The sequence below is a fragment of the Lampetra planeri genome, chromosome 3 (genome assembly GCF_965212315.1).
Source record: "Lampetra planeri chromosome 3, kcLamPlan1.2.h2, whole genome shotgun sequence".
In the NCBI taxonomy this organism is placed as follows: Eukaryota; Metazoa; Chordata; class Hyperoartia; order Petromyzontiformes; family Petromyzontidae; genus Lampetra; species Lampetra planeri.
Window position 1 is genome coordinate 84,344 of NC_136109.1, and position 26,273 is coordinate 110,616.

Here is a 26,273-nt window from a genome sequence, read left to right on the forward strand (position 1 = left end):
TTTAGACTAAATTCCATATTTGGCACCAGTAACATGATGACGGAATGAAGAGGTGCAACACATAATCAAAATTGGAGGTTCGTCAAGAATGCATCGATTTGAATCTGGATTTAGATTAGAATCGCCAGCGAGAATGCTGACGTCGCTGACATTACTCTGCACCCAGTTCGAGTGAGGGAGCTGCCACCCGCCCCGCCTGTGTTTATGATTACTGCTTTCGGGCTCGATTACTCCCATCACATCAATGCTTAAAACACATCGAGTGGGTAAAATGTTATACAGTTAATTTGGCGAATGTACGAAACTTATCCAATCTACACAAATCCTCACGATTGAACTGCACCAAGCGTCGAGCTCCTTGATCAGGGCCGAGTCAAGGCGAGCAACCATCGCCACGCCGTAAATGGGTTTGACTTACAGAATATGGCACGCATTCAACAGCAACGTAATACACTGCCATGTGTTAACGATGAACTAATTGAAGCGCAGCAGCACCTGGTTCACTTTTTTTAACTAAGTGGGTGGCTCTGAAAAGAGCCGTTGAGGTGGAGTGAATCGAGCATCGTCCGATCGGATTCACTTCTTTGGCGCAGTCTTCTTGGGCTTGGCCGCGGCCTTCTTGGGCTTGGCCACCTTGGGTTTGGCGGCCTTGGCCTTGACGGTCTTGGGCTTAGCGACCTTGGGCTTCGCAGCCTTGGGCTTGGCTGGGCTCTTCGCCACCTTCTTGGGCTTAACAGCCGACTTCACCTTTTTGGGGCTTGTGGTGCCACAGCGACGGGGCCGCTCGGCCGAGCCAGGGAGCCGCCCGGCTTCCACCGCCGCACTGCCCCCCATCACCCCCCCCACATAAACACGCACCCGCACCCACGTAGGGCCTCGTGGTCGGGTCACCTACCCTGAGTTTTCACCCGAGGGCCCCCTAGGGGGGTTACCCCACGGTTTCTCAGGGCCAGGGAATTGGACAGGACCCTTCCCAGGCCAAGTAACACTGCGGCGCCGTGGGCGGATTTGAGATCGCACGACCATGGCGAGCTCAGAGAGCCCCGCAGTTAGAAACGCATACAAACACAAACACGGGTCAGCAAGGCAGATAGCTGGGATCAGGACCCGGGACGACTGATTGGTCGAAAGTTCAAAGGCCGGCGGGATCGCAAAAGAGCGGGAAATCCTAGGCTCAGGATTGGTCGAGAGACCAAGGCGGTCGGGACGGGGGCGCCTAGCCTTTGATGTGAATAGTTTAAAAGAAAACGCAGGGGCAGTAGGGAACTCTCTTCTTCTGGAGTTTGGACACGGGGTCAGCGACGAAGGAGTCATCGGGCGAGCCGCTAGATTGTCTGCAGGACGATCTGAGCGCCGCAAGGTCACCAAGGACTACAGACGGTATCGTGTTGCGCGCCTTACAACACCTCAGAGCGGAGGGTAGGATCCGTAGGAGAGGGTTAGTTCGGGGTAAGGACGAGTAGGAAAGCGGTTTAGCAGAGAGCGCAGCATAGAATAGGGCTACACGGCACCAGAGTGTGGGTTAGAAGCGCCTTGCTGTCCCGCACACACACACGGGTGGCTCGGTTGGTTAGCAAGGGCTAATAAAATCTCGAGCGTAGTAACAAAACCGTGTTGTTGGGTGTTTTTGGAACGTGGTATTAGCGTGCACTGCATTCGCGAGTGTGTGGTCGTTGTACGCATAAAGGCCGTGGTCTCTGTACGATTGTGCGGGTACGGAGGTGTGTGCGTTAACGCCCGGGGAGAGCACTTTTGGTGTGTTGGCGTGACTACGCAGCCGTGTGAGAGGAGAATCGTCCTTGTCCGATATTTGTGTTGACGTGCACGCGCGAGTGGAGGAGTGGGTATGTGGGGGTCGCTAGCCCCCGAGATCCCTCCCTCGATAATACTAACGGCCGGACTAACATCATCAATCGCCCCCCCCGCTGCTAAGCGAACCGCCGCTAGGCTCCTCACCCAGGGTGTGGGAGCCGTCACCCGAGGGTTCCCCTCCACCGCGGGTCCGCGTAGCAGGCATGGATAACCACGCACGCGCACACCCACACACAGCTCTGCACGGCACTCACCCAACCCTGACCACTCACGTTAGGATCGCGCACCTGTGTTACACACGTCGTGAACGTGCGCGCACACACGCATACAGCTCCACACGCGATACCCACTCCTGCGCCGCTCTGCGCCGCGCTGGCCGCCCACGTTACGATCGCGCACCTTGGGCACGCCGATTACGCACGCCGAGAGCTTACGCAAGTAACGAGCGCACGCAAGCGGGGCACACGCCGACACGACGACTCGTCCCCTCCCCCACTCGCGCGTGCACGTCAACACAAATATCGTACAAGGACGATTCTCCTCTCACACGGCTGCGTAGTCACGCCAACACACCAAAAGTGCTCTCCCCGGGCGTTAACGCACACACCTCCGTACCCGCACAATCGTACAGAGACCACGGCCTTTATGCGTACAACGACCACACACTCGCGAATGCAGTGCACGCTAATACCACGTTCCAAAAACACCCAACAACACGGTTTTGTTACTACGCTCGAGATTTTATTAGCCCTTGCTAACCAACCGAGCCACCCGTGTGTGTGTGCGGGACAGCAAGGCGCTTCTAACCCACACTCTGGTGCCGTGTAGCCCTATTCTATGCTGCGCTCTCTGCTAAACCGCTTTCCTACTCGTCCTTACCCCGAACTAACCCTCTCCTACGGATCCTACCCTCCGCTCTGAGGTGTTGTAAGGCGCGCAACACGATACCGTCTGTAGTCCTTGGTGACCTTGCGGCGCTCAGATCGTCCTGCAGACAATCTAGCGGCTCGCCCGATGACTCCTTCGTCGCTGACCCCGTGTGCAAACTCCAGAAGAAGAGAGTTCCCTACTGCCCCTGCGTTTTCTTTTAAACTATTCACATCAAAGGCTAGGCGCCCCCGTCCCGACCGCCTTGGTCTCTCGACCAATCCTGAGCCTAGGATTTCCCGCTCTTTTGCGATCCCGCCGGCCTTTGAACTTTCGACCAATCAGTCGTCCCGGTTCCTGATCCCAGCTATCTGCCTTGCTGACCCGTGTTTGTGTTTGTATGCGTTTCTAACTGCGGGGCTCTCTGAGCTCGCCGTGGTCGTGCGATCTCAAATCCGCCCACGGCGCCGCAGTGTTACTTGGCCTGGGAAGGGTCCTGTCCAATTCCCTGGCCCTGAGAAACCGTGGGGTAACCCCCCTAGGGGGCCCTCGGGTGAAAACTCAGGGTAGGTGACCCGACCACGAGGCCCTACGTGGGTGCGGGTGCGTGTTTATGTGGGGGGGGTGATGGGGGGCAGTGCGGCGGTGGAAGCCGGGCGGCTCCCTGGCTCGGCCGAGCGGCCCCGTCGCTGTGGCACCACATAGCCCCCCGGGGTGCCAGTCCCCGTCCCGGGTTGACTGGAGCACCTCGCCTGGGTTGCCCCCACGAGGTATCGCCGCGGGGTCCGCGGGATTCGCCCGGCCCTTGTGGCTGGCCTCGGGGGTGGCGGCTCCGTCTCCTGGGGCTCCGGCGGTGGTCTCCTCCTCCATTCCAACGGCTCCCCTCGGTCTCTGGCACCTGCGGGCTGGGGAACAAACTCAGAGGCGGTGGGGTTTAAGGGTCGCCGTCCTCGTCGCCCCCGGCCCCGCCCGGGGCCCCTCGGAGCCCGGGGCTCCGTGGGGCCCATATACTGCGCGAGGCCCCCGGGCACGGGGGGTAGGGGGACCCCGGGGTTTCGGGGTACTTGGACGGCGGGGCTCCCCCCCTCGGGGGCTGCTCGCCACGGCTTCAGTCGGCGGATGTTGACCACCATCTCCCGGCCCCTCTCTCCTCCCTGAATCAGCACCGTCCATGGTGAGATCTGCCGTCTCACAATCCAGGGTCCTCGCCAGTAGGTGGTCAGCTTCCCCACCTGTCCGGCACCGACGCGGGGAGTGTACAGCCACACCTCGGAGCCCGCAGTGTAGAAGGGGGGCTCCATACGGGGTCGGGCGCCCTGCTCTTGCCGCTGGTGCGCGGCCTCTCCGTGCGGGTAGGCTCGGCCCCTGGCCCCTCGCAGGGTCTCCAGCAAGTGCTCCACGGGGTGGCTCCCTTCCTCCCGTTGCGGCGGAGGGACACCGAACAGCAGATCTGCGGGCAGGCGAGACTCGCGACCAAACATCATTAGGAACGGGGTCTGTCCTGTAGATGTGTGAACGGCGGTGGTGTAGGCGAACAGGGCATAGGGGAGGTGTTCGTCCCAGTCCTGTTGATTCGCGGCCGCCATGCGTTTAAGCTTCCCGGCCAGAGTCTGGTTCATCCTCTCTACCATCCCGTTCGCCTGGGGGTGATATGCCGTGGTTCGGTCCTTCTGGATCCCGAACTCTCGGCACAGCGCCTGGAATAGTTCGGCCTCGAATTCACTACCCTGGTCGGTAATGACTCGTTCGGGGATCCCGCACTTAAGTACGTAGTTTTCCACGAAGGCCCGGGCCACTACGAGGGCTGTTTTATCCGGGATAGCCACCGCCACGGGGTAGCGGGTGAAGTACTCCACCGCTACAAGAATATATCGGTTGCCCCGGTGGGATCGTGGAAAGGGCCCTTGCAGGTCGATTCCGACCAACTGATTCGTCCGACTGACTCGGAACGGCCTCAGGGGTACCTGGTACCTCGCCGGCTTTTGCCCACACTGCTGACAGGCCCGGCAGCCCTGCACCCAGGCGGCCACATCTTGCGCCAATTTAGGCCAGAGATACTGGCGACGCAGAGTCTCCCGGGTGCGCCGTTCCCCATCATGGCCCCCGAGCGGGTGGTCGTGTACCAGTCGTAGCAGCTGGGGTCGCACCTGGGCAGGAACACAGATACACCCCGGCTGGCCGGCCTCGGTTAACTCCCGTACCACTCCGTTCTGTACACACAACCGGGCATACAAACCGCTCCAGGGTCCTGGTAGGGCGCTCTTTTCCTCCCGCAGTGCCGCCTCCACTGCCGCCAGATCCGGATCTCGCTGCTGGGTCTGTCTCAGCTGCTCGTCGTTTAGGCCCGGGAAGGCACAGCCGACGTCCTCCTGGGTCCGTCCGATCGGGTCCCGAGCCGCGGGTCCCGCGCTTGCCGGGCGGTCGACGGGATCCTCAGTGCCACCTGCGAGGGTCTCTGTGGCGCACACTGCACTCTCTCTCGGGGGGGGGAGTTTAGTTTCCGCGCGCTCCTTGGGTTCTGCTGCCTGGCGGCAGCGTCCCCCCGTGAAGCACGGGCAGGCGTCTCCCTCCCTCGTCTCAGCGCGCACCGCGGGCCGTCTTGACAAGGCGTCCGCGTTCGCGTGTGTCCGCCCCGCTCGGTACTCGATCTGCAGGTTGTACTCCTGCAGCTGCGCCAGCCATCGAGCCATCTGCCCCCGCGGTTCCTTGAATGTAAGGAGGAACTGCAGTGCATAATGATCGGTGCGCACACGACATTTCCTGCCGTACAAGTACGGTCGGAACTGTTTACACGCGAAAATTACAGCATACAGTTCCTGACGGGTTACACAATAGTTCAGTTCGGCCCCGCTCAGGGTCCGACTGGCGTACGCGATGACCCGCTCCGTCCCACCCTGCACTTGCGACAGCACCGCGCCCAGCCCACTGCTGCAGGCGTCAGTGTCCAAAATAAAATCGGTGGTGAAATCTGGGAAAGCCAAGGTGGGGGTGTGGGTGAGGTGGTCTTTGAGTGTGGTGAAAGCCGTCTGGCAGGCCTCCGACCACTGATAGGGGTTCTTAGGGGAGGTGAGTTGGGTGAGGGGGCGTGCAATCTCACTGAATCCCTTTACAAATCGACGGTAATAAGTGGCGAGTCCCAAGAATGACCTGATCTCCGTCAGGTTCCTCGGCCGCGGCCAATCCACTACGGCACGCACCTTCTCGGGATCGGTGCTCACCCCTGCCTCGCTGACTCGGTGTCCGAGGTACCCCACCTCGCGTTGCGCAATGTAACACTTACGTGGCTTGAGCTTGAGATGGGCTGCTCGCAGTCGCTGGAATACTTCCCGCAGCCTGGACCAGTGTTCGGACAGCGACCTACTGAACACTATTACGTCGTCCAGGTAAATCAGGCACTGTTCCCACTGCAAGCCCCGCATCACCAACTCCATCAACCGCTGGAACGTCGCGGGCGCGTTAGTGAGTCCGAACGGCAACACTCGAAACTCAAACAGGCCCATCGGGGTGGTGAATGCTGTTTTTGGCCGATCCTCCTCCGTCATCTCCACCTGCCAGTAACCGGACGCCAGATCGAGGGTGGAAAAATACCGCGCTCCTGCGAGACTGTCGAAGGTGTCGTCGATGCGTGGGATGGGAAAAGCGTCGCCGAGGGTGACTGCGTTCAATTTTCGGTAATCAACGCAGAACCGAGTCGATCCGTCCTTTTTCGTTACCAGTACCACCGGGGCAGACCAAGGGCTCGCGGAGGGCTGGATTATGTTATCGCGTAGCATATCCGTGACTGCCTCTTTGATCTGGGTCCGTTCAGGCGCGCCCACTCGGTATGCGGGGAGTTTGATGGGTCGGGCTGCACCTGTGTCAATTTGGTGCTTGACCAGGTCGGTCCGGCCCACGTCCGAATCGTGCTCACTGAACACGTCGGCGTACTCCCGCAATAACCCGCGCAGCTGATCGGCCTCCCCCTTAGGTAAGGCTGCCCAAGGCACATGTAGCGCATCCTGCAGGGGAACAATCTCGGCTCGGGGGGTCGGGCCGACTCGCCAGGCCAGATCCTGGCTGTCCTCGGGGCGGCCAGGGTCCTCCGCCCAGAGTGCGAACACCGAGTCGTTCGAGTGGCGAGCGTGCAGGGGGTGTACGGTGGCTACCGGGGTGCGTCGTCGTATCATTGCCGGGGTACTGTGTGGGTTAAACACACGTATAAACAGCCGGCCCCCATCTGCGTTTACCAGTGTGGCTGACCCTACCACCCCGTATCGCGATGCCAACTCCGGGTGAGGAGTCAGCATTACCTCGCCCGATGGTCGGTGGGTTGGGTCGGTGGAGAGGGTTGCCACTGGCACCAGCATCTCGGCGAGAGGCCCGATGGTGACGGCCGACACCAGCGTAGCGGCCACGGGTGTGAAGCGTGGGCGATTCGGCTCCTGTCCTAGGAACGGAATCCGCTCCCCGCTGCCCTCCACCGTAGCGCATCGTTGCCGGGGCTGTACGTTAAGTCCCAACTTTTCCAGGAGGTCCGTTCCTGCAATGCACTCGTGGCACAACACACTCGAAACGTAGAATTCCTGTGTGCACACCTGGTTTCCTAGACGGACCTCGAGGGAGACCTTCCCCAGCAACCCCATCCCGGCTCCGCTTGCCGTGTGCAGCGCGCGATCCGGGGCCTGCAGGCAGCCCACGTCCACCCCGAGCATGCTGCAGTGCGCGGCGCTCATGAGAGAGGCCACGGCGCCCGTGTCCAACAGGATCCGGGTGCGCTGCCCGTTCACCTGGCCTTCCACCAGCGACGTGGCTCCCGTTATCCCTGCCACCAGCTCCCGCAGCCAATCGCCCGAGGTCCATGCGCCCTTGGGTGTTGTCGTTGTAACCTGTTTATGGATCACTCGCTCGCCATTATTATTACAGCTGGTTTGGGTCGGGTCTACGTCGATTTCATCCCCTGGTGGTCCCCTCTCTAGGGGGGGCTTAGTGTTTGACCTATGCATCGGCCTCGCACGGGCGCGCTGAGGGCAGTCCCTCATGAGATGCCCTCGACGGTCGCACACATAACACGTCCTGGGAGGAGTGGCGGCTCTGTGGCGAACTTTCTGCCCACTCCCTCCTCCCCCCGTGCGCTGTTGCTCATACTCTGCTTCTAGTCGGGCTATCCTCCCAGTTAATCCTCCTACCTCGGCCTGGACCGTCTCTACCATTGTCTCCAGCGCAGTCATGTGTGCCCGTACTTGGGTTACCTTGTTGTCTACTTGGGTTACCCTGTCACCTACCTGGGTTACCCTGTCACCTACCTGGGTTACCTGGCCGGAGACATCCTTTATACCCGTTTGTATACCGGCAACCCATCCCGGGGTTGTCTCGCGGGACACTGGAGGTTCTCTTTCCCGGCCCCTTACCGTCCTCGCGAGCTCCTGTTCCTCCTCCTCGTCTTCCGAGAGCAGGCTCGCAATGGCGCGCTCTCGTCCCAGCCCCCGGAGCTGCGCGCGTTCGCTGTGAATTCTTTCACACTTACGTGCGCGCTCGACAAGGGTGTTAAAGGGAAGACGTGGGCAGCTCATGTCTGGCTGCCACCACGCCGTGCGAGACAGGTACCGCTGGATTTTCTCGGCAGCCAGTTCCTCAATAACCTCAGTTGCGTACCCCGGGCGTGCGATCTTTGTTAACTCGCGCACATCCTCGGCGTAATCACGGAGATCTTCGCCAGGTTGGCGACGGCGCGCCTCTAAGGCCGATTTTGCTTCCTCCTCGTCACGCGTGCCAAAACGCTGATCGAGTCGGCGCATCAGCTCCTCTAGCTGTGTCTGTGCGCTCGCGGGTAACGCTTCTACAAAATCGGCTGCCCGCCCATCAAGATTCATATTAAGTTGACGTACTGCCTGCGCGTCCGTCCATCCATTAATTTCCTTGGCCCCTAAGAGATTGCGGGCGAATGCCTTCCACGAAGGGGCCCCCCGGCCGGTAAATATCAGTCTTATTTTAGCGTGAGGTAACGCGGGGGTCCGTACCGCTTCCGACACCAATTTGTGGGGGTCGCTAGCCCCCGAGATCCCTCCCTCGATAATACTAACGGCCGGACTAACATCATCAATCGCCCCCCCGCTGCTAAGCGAACCGCCGCTAGGCTCCTCACCCAGGGTGTGGGAGCCGTCACCCGAGGGTTCCCCTCCACCGCGGGTCCGCGTAGCAGGCATGGATAACCACGCACGCGCACACCCACACACAGCTCTGCACGGCACTCACCCAACCCTGACCACTCACGTTAGGATCGCGCACCTGTGTTACACACGTCGTGAACGTGCGCGCACACACGCATACAGCTCCACACGCGATACCCACTCCTGCGCCGCTCTGCGCCGCGCTGGCCGCCCACGTTACGATCGCGCACCTTGGGCACGCCGATTACGCACGCCGAGAGCTTACGCAAGTAACGAGCGCACGCAAGCGGGGCACACGCCGACACGACGACTCGTCCCCTCCCCCACTCGCGCGTGCACGTCAACACAAATATCGTACAAGGACGATTCTCCTCTCACACGGCTGCGTAGTCACGCCAACACACCAAAAGTGCTCTCCCCGGGCGTTAACGCACACACCTCCGTACCCGCACAATCGTACAGAGACCACGGCCTTTATGCGTACAACGACCACACACTCGCGAATGCAGTGCACGCTAATACCACGTTCCAAAAACACCCAACAACACGGTTTTGTTACTACGCTCGAGATTTTATTAGCCCTTGCTAACCAACCGAGCCACCCGTGTGTGTGTGCGGGACAGCAAGGCGCTTCTAACCCACACTCTGGTGCCGTGTAGCCCTATTCTATGCTGCGCTCTCTGCTAAACCGCTTTCCTACTCGTCCTTACCCCGAACTAACCCTCTCCTACGGATCCTACCCTCCGCTCTGAGGTGTTGTAAGGCGCGCAACACGATACCGTCTGTAGTCCTTGGTGACCTTGCGGCGCTCAGATCGTCCTGCAGACAATCTAGCGGCTCGCCCGATGACTCCTTCGTCGCTGACCCCGTGTGCAAACTCCAGAAGAAGAGAGTTCCCTACTGCCCCTGCGTTTTCTTTTAAACTATTCACATCAAAGGCTAGGCGCCCCCGTCCCGACCGCCTTGGTCTCTCGACCAATCCTGAGCCTAGGATTTCCCGCTCTTTTGCGATCCCGCCGGCCTTTGAACTTTCGACCAATCAGTCGTCCCGGTTCCTGATCCCAGCTATCTGCCTTGCTGACCCGTGTTTGTGTTTGTATGCGTTTCTAACTGCGGGGCTCTCTGAGCTCGCCGTGGTCGTGCGATCTCAAATCCGCCCACGGCGCCGCAGTGTTACTTGGCCTGGGAAGGGTCCTGTCCAATTCCCTGGCCCTGAGAAACCGTGGGGTAACCCCCCTAGGGGGCCCTCGGGTGAAAACTCAGGGTAGGTGACCCGACCACGAGGCCCTACGTGGGTGCGGGTGCGTGTTTATGTGGGGGGGGTGATGGGGGGCAGTGCGGCGGTGGAAGCCGGGCGGCTCCCTGGCTCGGCCGAGCGGCCCCGTCGCTGTGGCACCACAGGTATCGCGTGTGGAGCTGTATGCGTGTGTGCGCGCACGTTCACGACGTGTGTAACACAGGTGCGCGATCCTAACGTGAGTGGTCAGGGTTGGGTGAGTGCCGTGCAGAGCTGTGTGTGGGTGTGCGCGTGCGTGGTTATCCATGCCTGCTACGCGGACCCGCGGTGGAGGGGAATCCTCGGGTGACGGCTCCCACACCCTGGGTGAGGAGCCTAGCGGCGGTTCGCTTAGCAGCGGGGGGGCGATTGATGATGTTAGTCCGGCCGTTAGTATTATCGAGGGAGGGATCTCGGGGGCTAGCGACCCCCACACCTGCTCTCGGAAGACGAGGAGGAGGAACAGGAGCTCGCGAGGACGGTAAGGGGCCGGGAAAGAGAACCTCCAGTGTCCCGCGAGACAACCCCGGGATGGGTTGCCGGTATACAAACGGGTATAAAGGATGTCTCCGGCCAGGTAACCCAGGTACGCGAGGAAACGAACAAAAATATGACCCAATTGCAATCCTCCGTTGAGACCATCCGATCTGAAATGGGGGACCTACGCGCCACGGTGGGAGGGTTATCTGGGAGGGTAGCCCGACTAGAGGCGGAGGGTGGACAGCGGCGTAATGGGGGGGGAGGGAGTGGGCGGGGGGCCCACTACGGAGCCGCCCCCCCTCCCCGGGCATGTTATATGTGCGATCGCCGAGGGCATCTAGTGAGAGACTGTCCTGAAATCACCCGAGCTAGGCAGGCGCGGGGGTTAAACTCCAACGCCTCCTAGTGAGCGGACCAACTAGGGGTGCAATCGACGCGGTCCCGATACAAATAGACGGTAATGGTAATAATGGCGAGCGAGTGATCTCCACACAGGTTCCAACAACAACGCCCACGGAAACGGTGACTCCTGGCGACTGGCTACGGGAGCTGGTGGCGGGGATCACGGGGGCCACGTCGCTCGTGGAAGGGGAGGTAAACGGAGTGCGTACCCGAATTCTGCTGGACACGGGGGCGGTGGCCTCGCTCGTGAGCGCAGCGCACTGCAGCGCGATCGGGGTCGACGTGCGTCACCTGCAGGCACCGGACCGCGCGCTGCACACGGCGAGCGGAGCCGGAATGGGGCTGCTGGGGAGAGCCACCCTAGAGGTCCGCATAGGCAGTCAGGTGTGCACCCAGGAGTTCTACGTGTCGAGTGCGTTGTGTCACGAGTGTATCGCAGGTACCGACCTCTTAGAACGGCTGGGACTCAACGTGCAACCCCGCCAGCGATGCGCCACCATGGAGAGCAACGGCGAGCGGATACCGTTCCTGGGACGAGAACCAACGCGCCCCCGCTTCGCACCTGTGGTCGCTATCCTGGCGACGGCAGTCACCATCGACCCACTCACCGAGATGCTGGTGCCGGTGGCAACATCTCCCACCGACCCCGCGCTCCGACCATCAGGAGAGGTAATGCTAACTCCTCACCCGGAGTTGGCAAAACGGTATGGGATAGTGGGATCCGCCACGTTGGTAAACGCAGATGGGGACCGATTGTTTATACGTGTGTTTAACCCACACAGTACCCCGGCAATGATACGACGACACACCCCGGTAGCCACCGTACACCCCCTGCACGCTCGCCACTCGAACGACTCGGTGTTCGCACTCTGGGCGGAGGACCCTGGCCGCCCCGAGGACAGCCAGGATCTGGCCTGGCGGGTCGGCCCGACCCCCCGAGCCGAGATTGTTCCCCTGCAGGATGCGTTACATGTGCCTTGGGCAGCCTTACCTAAGGGGGAGGCCGATCAGCTGCGCGGGTTATTGCGGGAGTACGCCGACGTGTTCAGTGAGCACGATTCGGACGTGGGCCGGACCGACCTGGTCAAGCACCAAATTGACACAGGTGCAGCCCGACCCATCAAACTCCCCGCATACCGAGTGGGCGCGCCTGAACGGACCCAGATCAAAGAGGCAGTCACGGATATGCTACGCGATAACATAATCCAGCCCTCCGCGAGCCCTTGGTCTGCCCCGGTGGTACTGGTAACGAAAAAGGACGGATCGACTCGGTTCTGCGTTGATTACCGAAAATTGAACGCAGTCACCCTCGGCGACGCTTTTCCCATCCCACGCATCGACGACACCTTCGACAGTCTCGCAGGAGCGCGGTATTTTTCCACCCTCGATCTCGCGTCCGGGTACTGGCAGGTGGAGATGACGGAGGAGGATCGGCCAAAAACAGCATTCACCACCCCGATGGGCCTGTTTGAGTTTCGAGTGTTGCCGTTCGGACTCACTAACGCGCCCGCGACGTTCCAGCGGTTGATGGAGTTGGTGATGCGGGGCTTGCAGTGGGAACAGTGCCTGATTTACTTGGACGATGTGATAGTGTTCAGTAGATCTTTGTCTGAGCATTGGTCCAGGCTTCGAGAGGTGTTCCAGCGACTGCGAGCGGCTCATCTCAAGCTCAAGCCACGTAAGTGTTACATCGCACAACGCGAGGTGGGGTACCTCGGGCATCGCGTCAGCGAGGCAGGCGTGCACACCGATCCGGAGAAGGTACGCGCCGTAGTGGAGTGGCCACGGCCAAGGAATCTGACGGAGATCAGATCATTTTTGGGGCTCGCCACCTATTATCGTCGATTTGTAAAGGGATTCAGTGAGATTGCACGCCCTCTCACCCAACTCACCTCCCCTAAGCACCCCTACCAGTGGACGGGGGCCTGCCAGACGGCCTTCACCACTCTCAAAGATCACCTCACCCACGCCCCCACCCTCGCTTTCCCCGATTTTACCACCGATTTTATTTTGGACACCGACGCCTGCAGCAGCGGGCTGGGCGCGGTGTTGTCACAGGTACAGGATGGGACGGAACGAGTCATCGCGTACGCCAGCCGGACCTTGAGTGGGGCCGAGCTGAACTATTGCGTGACCCGCCAAGAGTTGTACGCCGTAATTTTCGCATGCAAACAGTTCCGGCCGTATTTGTACGGCAGGAGATGTCGCGTACGCACTGACCATTATGCTCTGCAGTTCCTTCTTACATTCAAGGAGCCGCGGGGGCAGATGGCCCGGTGGTTGGCGCAGTTGCAGGAGTACAACCTGCAAATCGAGTATCGGGCTGGCCGGACGCACGCAAACGCGGACGCCTTGTCGAGGCGACCCACGGTGTTCGCCGAGACGAGGGCGGAGGAGGCCTGCCCGTGTTTCACGGGGGGACGCTGCCGGCAGGCAACGGACCCCCGAGAGGCCGCGGCCACTGACCCCCCCCCAGCGAGAGAGAGTGCAGTGTGCGCCACAGAGACCCTTGCAGGTGGCACCGAGGATCCCGTCGACCGCCCGGCAAGCGCGGGACCCGCAGCTCGGGACCCGATCGGACGGATCCAGGAGGACGTCGGCTGCGCCTTCCCGGGCCTGAACGACGAGCAGCTGAGACAGACCCAGCAGCGAGATCCGGATCTGGCGGCGGTGGAGGCGGCACTGCGAGAGAAGGAGGATGCACTACCAGGGCCCTGGAGCGGTTTGTATGCCCGGTTGTGTGTGGAAAACGGGGTGGTGAGGGAACTGGCCGACGCTGGGCAGCCTGGGTGCATCTGCGTTCCCGCCCATGTGCGACCCCAACTACTACGACTGGTACACGACCACCCGCTCGGGGGCCATGATGGGGAACGGCGCACCCGGGAGACTCTGCGTCGCCAGTATCTCTGGCCTAAATTGGCACAAGATGTGGCCGCCTGGGTGCAGGGCTGCCGGGCCTGCCAGCAGTGTGGGCAAAAGCCGGCGAGGTACCAGGTACCCCTGAGGCCGTTCCGAGTCAGTCGGACGAATCAGTTGGTCGGAATCGACTTGCAGGGGCCCTTTCCACGATCCCACCGGGGCAACCGATATATTCTTGTAGCGGTGGAGTACTTCACCCGCTACCCCGTGGCGGTGGCTATCCCGGATAAAACAGCCCTCGTAGTGGCCCGGGCCTTCGTGGAAAACTACGTACTTAAGTGCGGGATCCCCGAACGAGTCATTACCGACCAGGGTAGTGAATTCGAGGCCGAACTATTCCAGGCGCTGTGCCGAGAGTTCGGGATCCAGAAGGACCGAACCACGGCATATCACCCCCAGGCAAACGGGATGGTAGAGAGGATGAACCAGACTCTGGCCGGGAAGCTTAAACGCATGGCGGCCGCGAATCAACAGGACTGGGACGAACACCTCCCCTATGCCCTGTTCGCCTACACCACCGCCGTTCACACATCTACAGGACAGACCCCGTTCCTAATGATGTTTGGTCGCGAGTCTCGCCTGCCCGCAGATCTGCTGTTCGGTGTCCCTCCGCCGCAACGGGAGGAAGGGAGCCACCCCATGGAGCACTTGCTGGAGACCCTGCGAGAGGCCAGGGGCCGAGCCTACCCGCACGGAGAGGCCGCGCACCAGCGGCAAGAGCAGGGCGCCCGACCCCGTATGGAGCCCCCCTTCTACACTGCGGGCTCCGAGGTGTGGCTGTACACTCCCCGCGTCGGTGCCGGACAGGTGGGGAAGCTGACCACCTACTGGCGAGGACCCTGGATTGTGAGACGGCAGATCTCACCATGGACGGTGCTGATTCAGGGAGGAGAGAGGGGCCGGGAGATGGTGGTCAACATCCGCCGACTGAAGCCGTGGCGAGCAGCCCCCGAGGGGGGGAGCCCCGCCGTCCAAGTACCCCGAAACCCCGGGGTCCCCCCACCCCCCGTGCCCGGGGGCCTCGCGCAGTATATGGGCCCCACGGAGCCCCGGGCTCCGAGGGGCCCCGGGCGGGGCCGGGGGCGACGAGGACGGCAACCCTTAAACCCCACCGCCTCTGAGTTTGTCCCCCAGCCCGCAGGTGCCGGAGACCAAGGGGAGCCGTTGGAATGGAGGAGGAGACCACCGCCGGAGCCCCAGGAGACGGAGCCGCCACCCCCGAGGCCAGCCACAAGGGCCGGGCGAATCCCGCGGACCCCGCGGCGATACCTCGTGGGGGCAACCCAGGCGAGGTGCTCCAGTCAACCCGGGACGGGGACTGGCACCCCGGGGGGCTATGTGGTGCCACAGCGACGGGGCCGCTCGGCCGAGCCAGGGAGCCGCCCGGCTTCCACCGCCGCACTGCCCCCCATCACCCCCCCCACATAAACACGCACCCGCACCCACGTAGGGCCTCGTGGTCGGGTCACCTACCCTGAGTTTTCACCCGAGGGCCCCCTAGGGGGGTTACCCCACGGTTTCTCAGGGCCAGGGAATTGGACAGGACCCTTCCCAGGCCAAGTAACACTGCGGCGCCGTGGGCGGATTTGAGATCGCACGACCACGGCGAGCTCAGAGAGCCCCGCAGTTAGAAACGCATACAAACACAAACACGGGTCAGCAAGGCAGATAGCTGGGATCAGGACCCGGGACGACTGATTGGTCGAAAGTTCAAAGGCCGGCGGGATCGCAAAAGAGCGGGAAATCCTAGGCTCAGGATTGGTCGAGAGACCAAGGCGGTCGGGACGGGGGCGCCTAGCCTTTGATGTGAATAGTTTAAAAGAAAACGCAGGGGCAGTAGGGAACTCTCTTCTTCTGGAGTTTGGACACGGGGTCAGCGACGAAGGAGTCATCGGGCGAGCCGCTAGATTGTCTGCAGGACGATCTGAGCGCCGCAAGGTCACCAAGGACTACAGACGGTATCGTGTTGCGCGCCTTACAACACCTCAGAGCGGAGGGTAGGATCCGTAGGAGAGGGTTAGTTTGGGGTAAGGACGAGTAGGAAAGCGGTTTAGCAGAGAGCGCAGCATAGAATAGGGCTACACGGCACCAGAGTGTGGGTTAGAAGCGCCTTGCTGTCCCGCACACACACACGGGTGGCTCGGTTGGTTAGCAAGGGCTAATAAAATCTCGAGCGTAGTAACAAAACCGTGTTGTTGGGTGTTTTTGGAACGTGGTATTAGCGTGCACTGCATTCGCGAGTGTGTGGTCGTTGTACGCATAAAGGCCGTGGTCTCTGTACGATTGTGCGGGTACGGAGGTGTGTGCGTTAACGCCCGGGGAGAGCACTTTTGGTGTGTTGGCGTGACTACGCAGCCGTGTGAGAGGAGAATCGTCCTTGTACGATATTTGTGTTGACGTGCACGCGCGAGTGGGGGAGGGGACGAGTCGTCGTGTCGGCGTGTGCCCCGCTTGCGTGCGCTCGTTACTTGCGTAAGCTCTCGGCGTGCGTAATCGGCGTGCCCAAGGTGCGCGATCGTAACGTGGGCGGCCAGCGCGGCGCAGAGCGGCGCAGGAGTGGGTATCGCGTGTGGAGCTGTATGCGTGTGTGCGCGCACGTTCACGACGTGTGTAACACAGGTGCGCGATCCTAACGTGAGTGGTCAGGGTTGGGTGAGTGCCGTGCAGAGCTGTGTGTGGGTGTGCGCGTGCGTGGTTATCCATGCCTGCTACGCGGACCCGCGGTGGAGGGGAATCCTCGGGTGACGGCTCCCACACCCTGGGTGAGGAGCCTAGCGGCGGTTCGCTTAGCAGCGGGGGGGCGATTGATGATGTTAGTCCGGCCGTTAGTATTATCGAGGGAGGGATCTCGGGGGCTAGCGACCCCCACAACCACGTCCATGGCGGTGACGGTCTTGCGCTTGGCGTGCTCCGTGTAGGTGACGGCGTCGCGGATGACGTTCTCAAGGAAGACCTTCAGGACGCCGCGGGTCTCCTCGTAGATGAGGCCCGAGATGCGCTTCACACCGCCGCGGCGAGCGAGGCGGCGGATGGCGGGCTTGGTGATGCCCTGGATGTTGTCGCGCAGCACCTTGCGATGGCGTTTTGCGCCTCCCTTGCCGAGCCCCTTACCGCCTTTACCGCGTCCAGACATTGCGACTACTTCTGACAAAGCACGCGAGAGACATGCGCGCTCAGCTTGCAGCAGCAGCCACCTTTATATCCGAAGCGTGGTGACGTCACCGACCACCCCTGCCCTCCGCGATGGCTCCGCCTTAAACCTTCGACATTTAACCTCTGTGACGAAGAAAACCCTCCACCGTCGTCAAAAACACTTCCGTGACATGTACAATATGCGACGTTTTGGGCAATGACCCTTCTTCGAAGCACTCTGTAATGATATTGGCACACCCGCAGCGAACGCGAGAGGAACGCAATCTGTTGCAAGATTGCACGTGGAGTGAATAATCGGTGTAAGGTCTTGTTTTCAAGTGAACAAGATGAACTAACTTTATAATCGTGTGAAACTAAACGGCTTCCAACACAATAGTTGAGTGAACGTCACCAACTAGTTCTCCCAAAGTAAGAAATACATTTATTTTAATAGAGAAGTTTAGATGGTGCACCGCAATGTTTACAAAACAAAAACAAAGTGAAAAGGCGAGAACGAGCGAATGAAGGCAAATTGAGTAAAGCTGTCTGGAATCAATACATTTTTAGACTAAATTCCATATTTGGCACCAGTAACATGATGACGGAATGAAGAGGTGCAACACATAATCAAAATTGGAGGTTCGTCAAGAATGCATCGATTTGAATCTGGATTTAGATTAGAATCGCCAGCGAGAATGCTGACGTCGCTGACATTACTCTGCACCCAGTTCGAGTGAGGGAGCTGCCACCCGCCCCGCCTGTGTTTATGATTACTGCTTTCGGGCTCGATTACTCCCATCACATCAATGCTTAAAACACATCGAGTGGGTAAAATGTTATACAGTTAATTTGGCGAATGTACGAAACTTATCCAATCTACACAAATCCTCACGATTGAACTGCACCAAGCGTCGAGCTCCTTGATCAGGGCCGAGTCAAGGCGAGCAACCATCGCCACGCCGTAAATGGGTTTGACTTACAGAATATGGCACGCATTCAACAGCAACGTAATACACTGCCATGTGTTAACGATGAACTAATTGAAGCGCAGCAGCACCTGGTTCACTTTTTTTAACTAAGTGGGTGGCTCTGAAAAGAGCCGTTGAGGTGGAGTGAATCGAGCATCGTCCGATCGGATTCACTTCTTTGGCGCAGTCTTCTTGGGCTTGGCCGCGGCCTTCTTGGGCTTGGCCACCTTGGGTTTGGCGGCCTTGGCCTTGACGGTCTTGGGCTTAGCGACCTTGGGCTTCGCAGCCTTGGGCTTGGCTGGGCTCTTCGCCACCTTCTTGGGCTTAACAGCCGACTTCACCTTTTTGGGGCTTGTGGTGCCACAGCGACGGGGCCGCTCGGCCGAGCCAGGGAGCCGCCCGGCTTCCACCGCCGCACTGCCCCCCATCACCCCCCCCACATAAACACGCACCCGCACCCACGTAGGGCCTCGTGGTCGGGTCACCTACCCTGAGTTTTCACCCGAGGGCCCCCTAGGGGGGTTACCCCACGGTTTCTCAGGGCCAGGGAATTGGACAGGACCCTTCCCAGGCCAAGTAACACTGCGGCGCCGTGGGCGGATTTGAGATCGCACGACCATGGCGAGCTCAGAGAGCCCCGCAGTTAGAAACGCATACAAACACAAACACGGGTCAGCAAGGCAGATAGCTGGGATCAGGACCCGGGACGACTGATTGGTCGAAAGTTCAAAGGCCGGCGGGATCGCAAAAGAGCGGGAAATCCTAGGCTCAGGATTGGTCGAGAGACCAAGGCGGTCGGGACGGGGGCGCCTAGCCTTTGATGTGAATAGTTTAAAAGAAAACGCAGGGGCAGTAGGGAACTCTCTTCTTCTGGAGTTTGGACACGGGGTCAGCGACGAAGGAGTCATCGGGCGAGCCGCTAGATTGTCTGCAGGACGATCTGAGCGCCGCAAGGTCACCAAGGACTACAGACGGTATCGTGTTGCGCGCCTTACAACACCTCAGAGCGGAGGGTAGGATCCGTAGGAGAGGGTTAGTTCGGGGTAAGGACGAGTAGGAAAGCGGTTTAGCAGAGAGCGCAGCATAGAATAGGGCTACACGGCACCAGAGTGTGGGTTAGAAGCGCCTTGCTGTCCCGCACACACACACGGGTGGCTCGGTTGGTTAGCAAGGGCTAATAAAATCTCGAGCGTAGTAACAAAACCGTGTTGTTGGGTGTTTTTGGAACGTGGTATTAGCGTGCACTGCATTCGCGAGTGTGTGGTCGTTGTACGCATAAAGGCCGTGGTCTCTGTACGATTGTGCGGGTACGGAGGTGTGTGCGTTAACGCCCGGGGAGAGCACTTTTGGTGTGTTGGCGTGACTACGCAGCCGTGTGAGAGGAGAATCGTCCTTGTACGATATTTGTGTTGACGTGCACGCGCGAGTGGGGGAGGGGACGAGTCGTCGTGTCGGCGTGTGCCCCGCTTGCGTGCGCTCGTTACTTGCGTAAGCTCTCGGCGTGCGTAATCGGCGTGCCCAAGGTGCGCGATCGTAACGTGGGCGGCCAGCGCGGCGCAGAGCGGCGCAGGAGTGGGTATCGCGTGTGGAGCTGTATGCGTGTGTGCGCGCACGTTCACGACGTGTGTAACACAGGTGCGCGATCCTAACGTGAGTGGTCAGGGTTGGGTGAGTGCCGTGCAGAGCTGTGTGTGGGTGTGCGTGTGCGTGGTTATCCATGCCTGCTACGCGGACCCGCGGTGGAGGGGAATCCTCGGGTGACGGCTCCCACACCCTGGGTGAGGAGCCTAGCGGCGGTTCGCTTAGCAGCGGGGGGGCGATTGATGATGTTAGTCCGGCCGTTAGTATTATCGAGGGAGGGATCTCGGGGGCTAGCGACCCCCACAAATTGGTGTCGGAAGCGGTACGGACCCCCGTGTTACCTCACGCTAAAATAAGACTGATATTTACCGGCGGGGGGCCCCTTCGTGGAAGGCATTCGCCCGCAATCTCTTAGGGGCCAAGGAAATTAATGGATGGACGGACGCGCAGGCAGTACGTCAACTTAATATGAATCTTGATGGGCGGGCAGCCGATTTTGTAGAAGCGTTACCCGCGAGCGCACAGACACAGCTAGAGGAGCTGATGCGCCGACTCGATCAGCGTTTTGGCACACGTGACGAGGAGGAAGCAAAATCGGCCTTAGAGGCGCGCCGTCGCCAACCTGGCGAAGATCTCCGTGATTACGCCGAGGATGTGCGCGAGTTAACAAAGATCGCACGCCCGGGGTACGCAACTGATGTTATTGAGGAACTGGCCGCCGAGAAAATCCAGCGGTACCTGTCTCGCACGGCGTGGTGGCAGCCAGACATGAGCTGCCCACGTCTTCCCTTTAACACCCTTGTCGAGCGCGCACGTAAGTGTGAAAGAATTCACAGCGAACGCGCGCAGCTCCGGGGGCTGGGACGAGAGCGCGCCATTGCGAGCCTGCTCTCGGAAGACGAGGAGGAGGAACAGGAGCTCGCGAGGACGGTAAGGGGCCGGGAAAGAGAGCCTCCAGTGTCCCGCGAGACAACCCCGGGATGGGTTGCCGGTATACAAATGGGTATAAAGGATGTCTCCGGCCAAGTAACCCAGGTACGCGAGGAAACGAATAAAAATATGACCCAACTGCAATCCTCCGTTGAGACCATCCGATCCGAAATGGGGGACCTAGACTCCACGGTAGGAGGGCTAACTGGAAGGATAGCCCGACTAGAAGCAGAGTATGAGCAACAGCGCACGGGGGGAGGAGGGAGTGGGCAGAAAGTTCGCCACAGAGCCGCCACTCCTCCCAGGACGTGTTATGTGTGCGACCGTCGAGGGCATCTCATGAGGGACTGCATTCAGCTCGCCCGTGCGAGGCCGATGCATAGGTCAAACACTAAGCCCCCCCTAGAGAGGGGACCACCGGGGGATGAAATCGACGTAGACCCGACCCAAACCAGCTGTAATAATAATGGCGAGCGAGTGATCCATAAACAGGTTACAACGACAACACCCAAGGGCGCAGGGACCTCGGGCGATTGGCTGCGGGAGCTGGTGGCAGGGATAACGGGAGCCACGTCGCTGGTGGAAGGCCAGGTGAACGGGCAGCGCACCTGGATCCTGTTGGACACGGGCGCCGTGGCCTCTCTCATGAGCGCCGCGCACTGCAGCATGCTCGGGGTGGACGTGGGCTGCCTGCAGGCCCCGGATCGCGCGCTGCACACGGCAAGCGGAGCCGGGATGGGGTTGCTGGGGAAGGTCTCCCTCGAGGTCCGTCTAGGAAACCAGGTGTGCACACAGGAATTCTACGTTTCGAGTGTGTTGTGCCACGAGTGCATTGCAGGAACGGACCTCCTGGAAAAGTTGGGACTTAACGTACAGCCCCGGCAACGATGCGCTACGGTGGAGGGCAGCGGGGAGCGGATTCCGTTCCTAGGACAGGAGCCGAATCGCCCACGCTTCACACCCGTGGCCGCTACGCTGGTGTCGGCCGTCACCATCGGGCCTCTCGCCGAGATGCTGGTGCCAGTGGCAACCCTCTCCACCGACCCAACCCACCGACCATCGGGCGAGGTAATGCTGACTCCTCACCCGGAGTTGGCATCGCGATACGGGGTGGTAGGGTCAGCCACACTGGTAAACGCAGATGGGGGCCGGCTGTTTATACGTGTGTTTAACCCACACAGTACCCCGGCAATGATACGACGACGCACCCCGGTAGCCACCGTACACCCCCTGCACGCTCGCCACTCGAACGACTCGGTGTTCGCACTCTGGGCGGAGGACCCTGGCCGCCCCGAGGACAGCCAGGATCTGGCCTGGCGGGTCGGCCCGACCCCCCGAGCCGAGATTGTTCCCCTGCAGGATGCGTTACATGTGCCTTGGGCAGCCTTACCTAAGGGGGAGGCCGATCAGCTGCGCGGGTTATTGCGGGAGTACGCCGACGTGTTCAGTGAGCACGATTCGGACGTGGGCCGGACCGACCTGGTCAAGCACCAAATTGACACAGGTGCAGCCCGACCCATCAAACTCCCTGCATACCGAGTGGGCGCGCCTGAACGGACCCAGATCAAAGAGGCAGTCACGGATATGCTACGCGATAACATAATCCAGCCCTCCGCGAGCCCTTGGTCTGCCCCGGTGGTACTGGTAACGAAAAAGGACGGATCGACTCGGTTCTGCGTTGATTACCGAAAATTGAACGCAGTCACCCTCGGCGACGCTTTTCCCATCCCACGCATCGACGACACCTTCGACAGTCTCGCAGGAGCGCGGTATTTTTCCACCCTCGATCTGGCGTCCGGTTACTGGCAGGTGGAGATGACGGAGGAGGATCGGCCAAAAACAGCATTCACCACCCCGATGGGCCTGTTTGAGTTTCGAGTGTTGCCGTTCGGACTCACTAACGCGCCCGCGACGTTCCAGCGGTTGATGGAGTTGGTGATGCGGGGCTTGCAGTGGGAACAGTGCCTGATTTACCTGGACGACGTAATAGTGTTCAGTAGGTCGCTGTCCGAACACTGGTCCAGGCTGCGGGAAGTATTCCAGCGACTGCGAGCAGCCCATCTCAAGCTCAAGCCACGTAAGTGTTACATTGCGCAACGCGAGGTGGGGTACCTCGGACACCGAGTCAGCGAGGCAGGGGTGAGCACCGATCCCGAGAAGGTGCGTGCCGTAGTGGATTGGCCGCGGCCGAGGAACCTGACGGAGATCAGGTCATTCTTGGGACTCGCCACTTATTACCGTCGATTTGTAAAGGGATTCAGTGAGATTGCACGCCCCCTCACCCAACTCACCTCCCCTAAGAACCCCTATCAGTGGTCGGAGGCCTGCCAGACGGCTTTCACCACACTCAAAGACCACCTCACCCACACCCCCACCTTGGCTTTCCCAGATTTCACCACCGATTTTATTTTGGACACTGACGCCTGCAGCAGTGGGCTGGGCGCGGTGCTGTCGCAAGTGCAGGCTGGGACGGAGCGGGTCATCGCATACGCCAGTCGGACCCTGAGCGGGGCCGAACTGAACTATTGTGTAACCCGTCAGGAACTGTATGCTGTAATTTTCGCGTGTAAACAGTTCCGACCGTACTTGTACGGCAGGAAATGTCGTGTGCGCACCGATCATTATGCACTGCAGTTCCTCCTTACATTCAAGGAACCGCGGGGGCAGATGGCTCGATGGCTGGCGCAGCTGCAGGAGTACAACCTGCAGATCGAGTACCGAGCGGGGCGAACACACGCGAACGCGGACGCCTTGTCAAGACGGCCCGCGGTGCGCGCTGAGACGAGGGAGGGAGACGCCTGCCCGTGTTTCACGGGGGGACGCTGCCGCCAGGCAGCAGAACCCAAGGAGCGCGCGGAAACTAAACTCCCCCCCCGAGAGAGAGTGCAGTGTGCGCCGCAGGAACCCCTGCAGAAGGAGCCCGGGGACAGACGGATCATCCCACCCCAACCGGGCGGATCCAAGAGGATGTCGGCTGCGCCTTCCCGGGCTTGGACGACAAGCAGCTGCGACAAACCCAGCAGCGGGATCCGGATCTGGCGGCGGTGGAGGCGGCACTGCGAGAGAGGAAGGATGCACTACCAGGGCCCTGGAGCGGTTTGTATGCCCGGTTGTGTGTAGAAAACGGGGTGGTGAGGGAACTGGCCGACGCTGGGCAGCCGGGGTGCATCTGCGTTCCCGCCCATGTGCGACCCCAACTACTACGACTGGTACACGACCACCCGCTCGGGGGCCATGATGGGGAACGGCGCACCCGGGAGACTCTGCGTCGCCAGTATCTCTGGCCTAAATTAGCGCAAGATGTGGCCGCCTGGGTGCAGGGCTGCCGGGCCTGTCAGCAGTGTGGGCAAAAGCCGGCGAGGTACCAGGTACCCCTGAGGCCGTTCCGAGTCAGTCGGACGAATCAGTTGGTCGGAATCGACCTGCAGGGGCCCTTTCCACGATCCCACCGGGGCAACCGATATATTCTTGTAGCGGTGGAGTACTTCACCCGCTACCCCGTGGCGGTGGCTATCCCGGATAAAACAGCCCTCGTAGTGGCCCGGGCCTTCGTGGAAAACTACGTACTTAAGTGCGGGATCCCCGAACGAGTCATTACCGAGCAGGGTAGTGAATTCGAGGCCGAACTATTCCAGGCGCTGTGCCGAGAGTTCGGGATCCAGAAGGACCGAACCACGGCATATCACCCCCAGGCGAACGGGATGGTAGAGAGGATGAACCAGACTCTGGCCGGGAAGCTTAAACGCATGGCGGCCGCGAATCAACAGGACTGGGACGAACACCTCCCCTATGCCCTGTTCGCCTACACCACCGCCGTTCACACATCTACAGGACAGACCCCGTTCCTAATGATGTTTGGTCGCGAGTCTCGCCTGCCCGCAGATCTGCTGTTCGGTGTCCCTCCGCCGCAACGGGAGGAAGGGAGCCACCCCGTGGAGCACTTGCTGGAGACCCTGCGAGGGGCCAGGGGCCGAGCCTACCCGCACGGAGAGTCCGCGCACCAGCGGCAAGAGCAGGGCGCCCGACCCCGTATGGAGCCCCCCTTCTACACTGCGGGCTCCGAGGTGTGGCTGTACACTCCCCGCGTCGGTGCCGGACAGGTGGGGAAGCTGACCACCTTCTGGCGAGGACCCTGGATTGTGAGACGGCAGATCTCACCATGGACGGTGCTGATTCAGGGAGGAGAGAGGGGCCGGGAGATGGTGGTCAACATCCGCCGACTGAAGCCGTGGCGAGCAGCCCCCGAGGGGGGGAGCCCCGCCGTCCAAGTACCCCGAAACCCCGGGGTCCCCCCACCCCCCGTGCCCGGGGGCCTCGCGCAGTATATGGGCCCCACGGAGCCCCGGGCTCCGAGGGGCCCCGGGCGGGGCCGGGGGCGACGAGGACGGCGACCCTTAAACCCCACCGCCTCTGAGTTTGTTCCCCAGCCCGCAGGTGCCAGAGACCGAGGGGAGCCGTTGGAATGGAGGAGGAGACCACCGCCGGAGCCCCAGGAGACGGAGCCGCCACCCCCGAGGCCAGCCACAAGGGCCGGGCGAATCCCGCGGACCCCGCGGCGATACCTCGTGGGGGCAACCCAGGCGAGGTGCTCCAGTCAACCCGGGACGGGGACTGGCACCCCGGGGGGCTATGTGGTGCCACAGCGACGGGGCCGCTCGGCCGAGCCAGGGAGCCGCCCGGCTTCCACCGCCGCACTGCCCCCCATCACCCCCCCCACATAAACACGCACCCGCACCCACGTAGGGCCTCGTGGTCGGGTCACCTACCCTGAGTTTTCACCCGAGGGCCCCCTAGGGGGGTTACCCCACGGTTTCTCAGGGCCAGGGAATTGGACAGGACCCTTCCCAGGCCAAGTAACACTGCGGCGCCGTGGGCGGATTTGAGATCGCACGACCATGGCGAGCTCAGAGAGCCCCGCAGTTAGAAACGCATACAAACACAAACACGGGTCAGCAAGGCAGATAGCTGGGATCAGGACCCGGGACGACTGATTGGTCGAAAGTTCAAAGGCCGGCGGGATCGCAAAAGAGCGGGAAATCCTAGGCTCAGGATTGGTCGAGAGACCAAGGCGGTCGGGACGGGGGCGCCTAGCCTTTGATGTGAATAGTTTAAAAGAAAACGCAGGGGCAGTAGGGAACTCTCTTCTTCTGGAGTTTGGACACGGGGTCAGCGACGAAGGAGTCATCGGGCGAGCCGCTAGATTGTCTGCAGGACGATCTGAGCGCCGCAAGGTCACCAAGGACTACAGACGGTATCGTGTTGCGCGCCTTACAACACCTCAGAGCGGAGGGTAGGATCCGTAGGAGAGGGTTAGTTCGGGGTAAGGACGAGTAGGAAAGCGGTTTAGCAGAGAGCGCAGCATAGAATAGGGCTACACGGCACCAGAGTGTGGGTTAGAAGCGCCTTGCTGTCCCGCACACACACACGGGTGGCTCGGTTGGTTAGCAAGGGCTAATAAAATCTCGAGCGTAGTAACAAAACCGTGTTGTTGGGTGTTTTTGGAACGTGGTATTAGCGTGCACTGCATTCGCGAGTGTGTGGTCGTTGTACGCATAAAGGCCGTGGTCTCTGTACGATTGTGCGGGTACGGAGGTGTGTGCGTTAACGCCCGGGGAGAGCACTTTTGGTGTGTTGGCGTGACTACGCAGCCGTGTGAGAGGAGAATCGTCCTTGTACGATATTTGTGTTGACGTGCACGCGCGAGTGGGGGAGGGGACGAGTCGTCGTGTCGGCGTGTGCCCCGCTTGCGTGCGCTCGTTA

At 60.7% G+C, this 26,273-nt stretch overlaps 1 protein-coding gene across 1 annotated transcript; it reads right to left on the reverse strand.

Annotated features, from left to right (window-relative positions):
- Positions 1-576: 576 nt before the first annotated feature.
- On the reverse strand, positions 577-17,089 carry LOC144734370 (histone H4-like). Its single transcript, XM_078616521.1, has 2 exons — positions 16,772-17,089; positions 577-747 (listed from the first exon to the last, which is right to left on the reverse strand). Exons 1-2 carry the CDS (start codon positions 17,033-17,035, stop codon positions 577-579), a joined length of 435 nt encoding a protein of 144 aa, XP_078472647.1. The 5' UTR covers positions 17,036-17,089.
- Between the last annotated feature and the right edge of the window lie 9,184 nt (positions 17,090-26,273).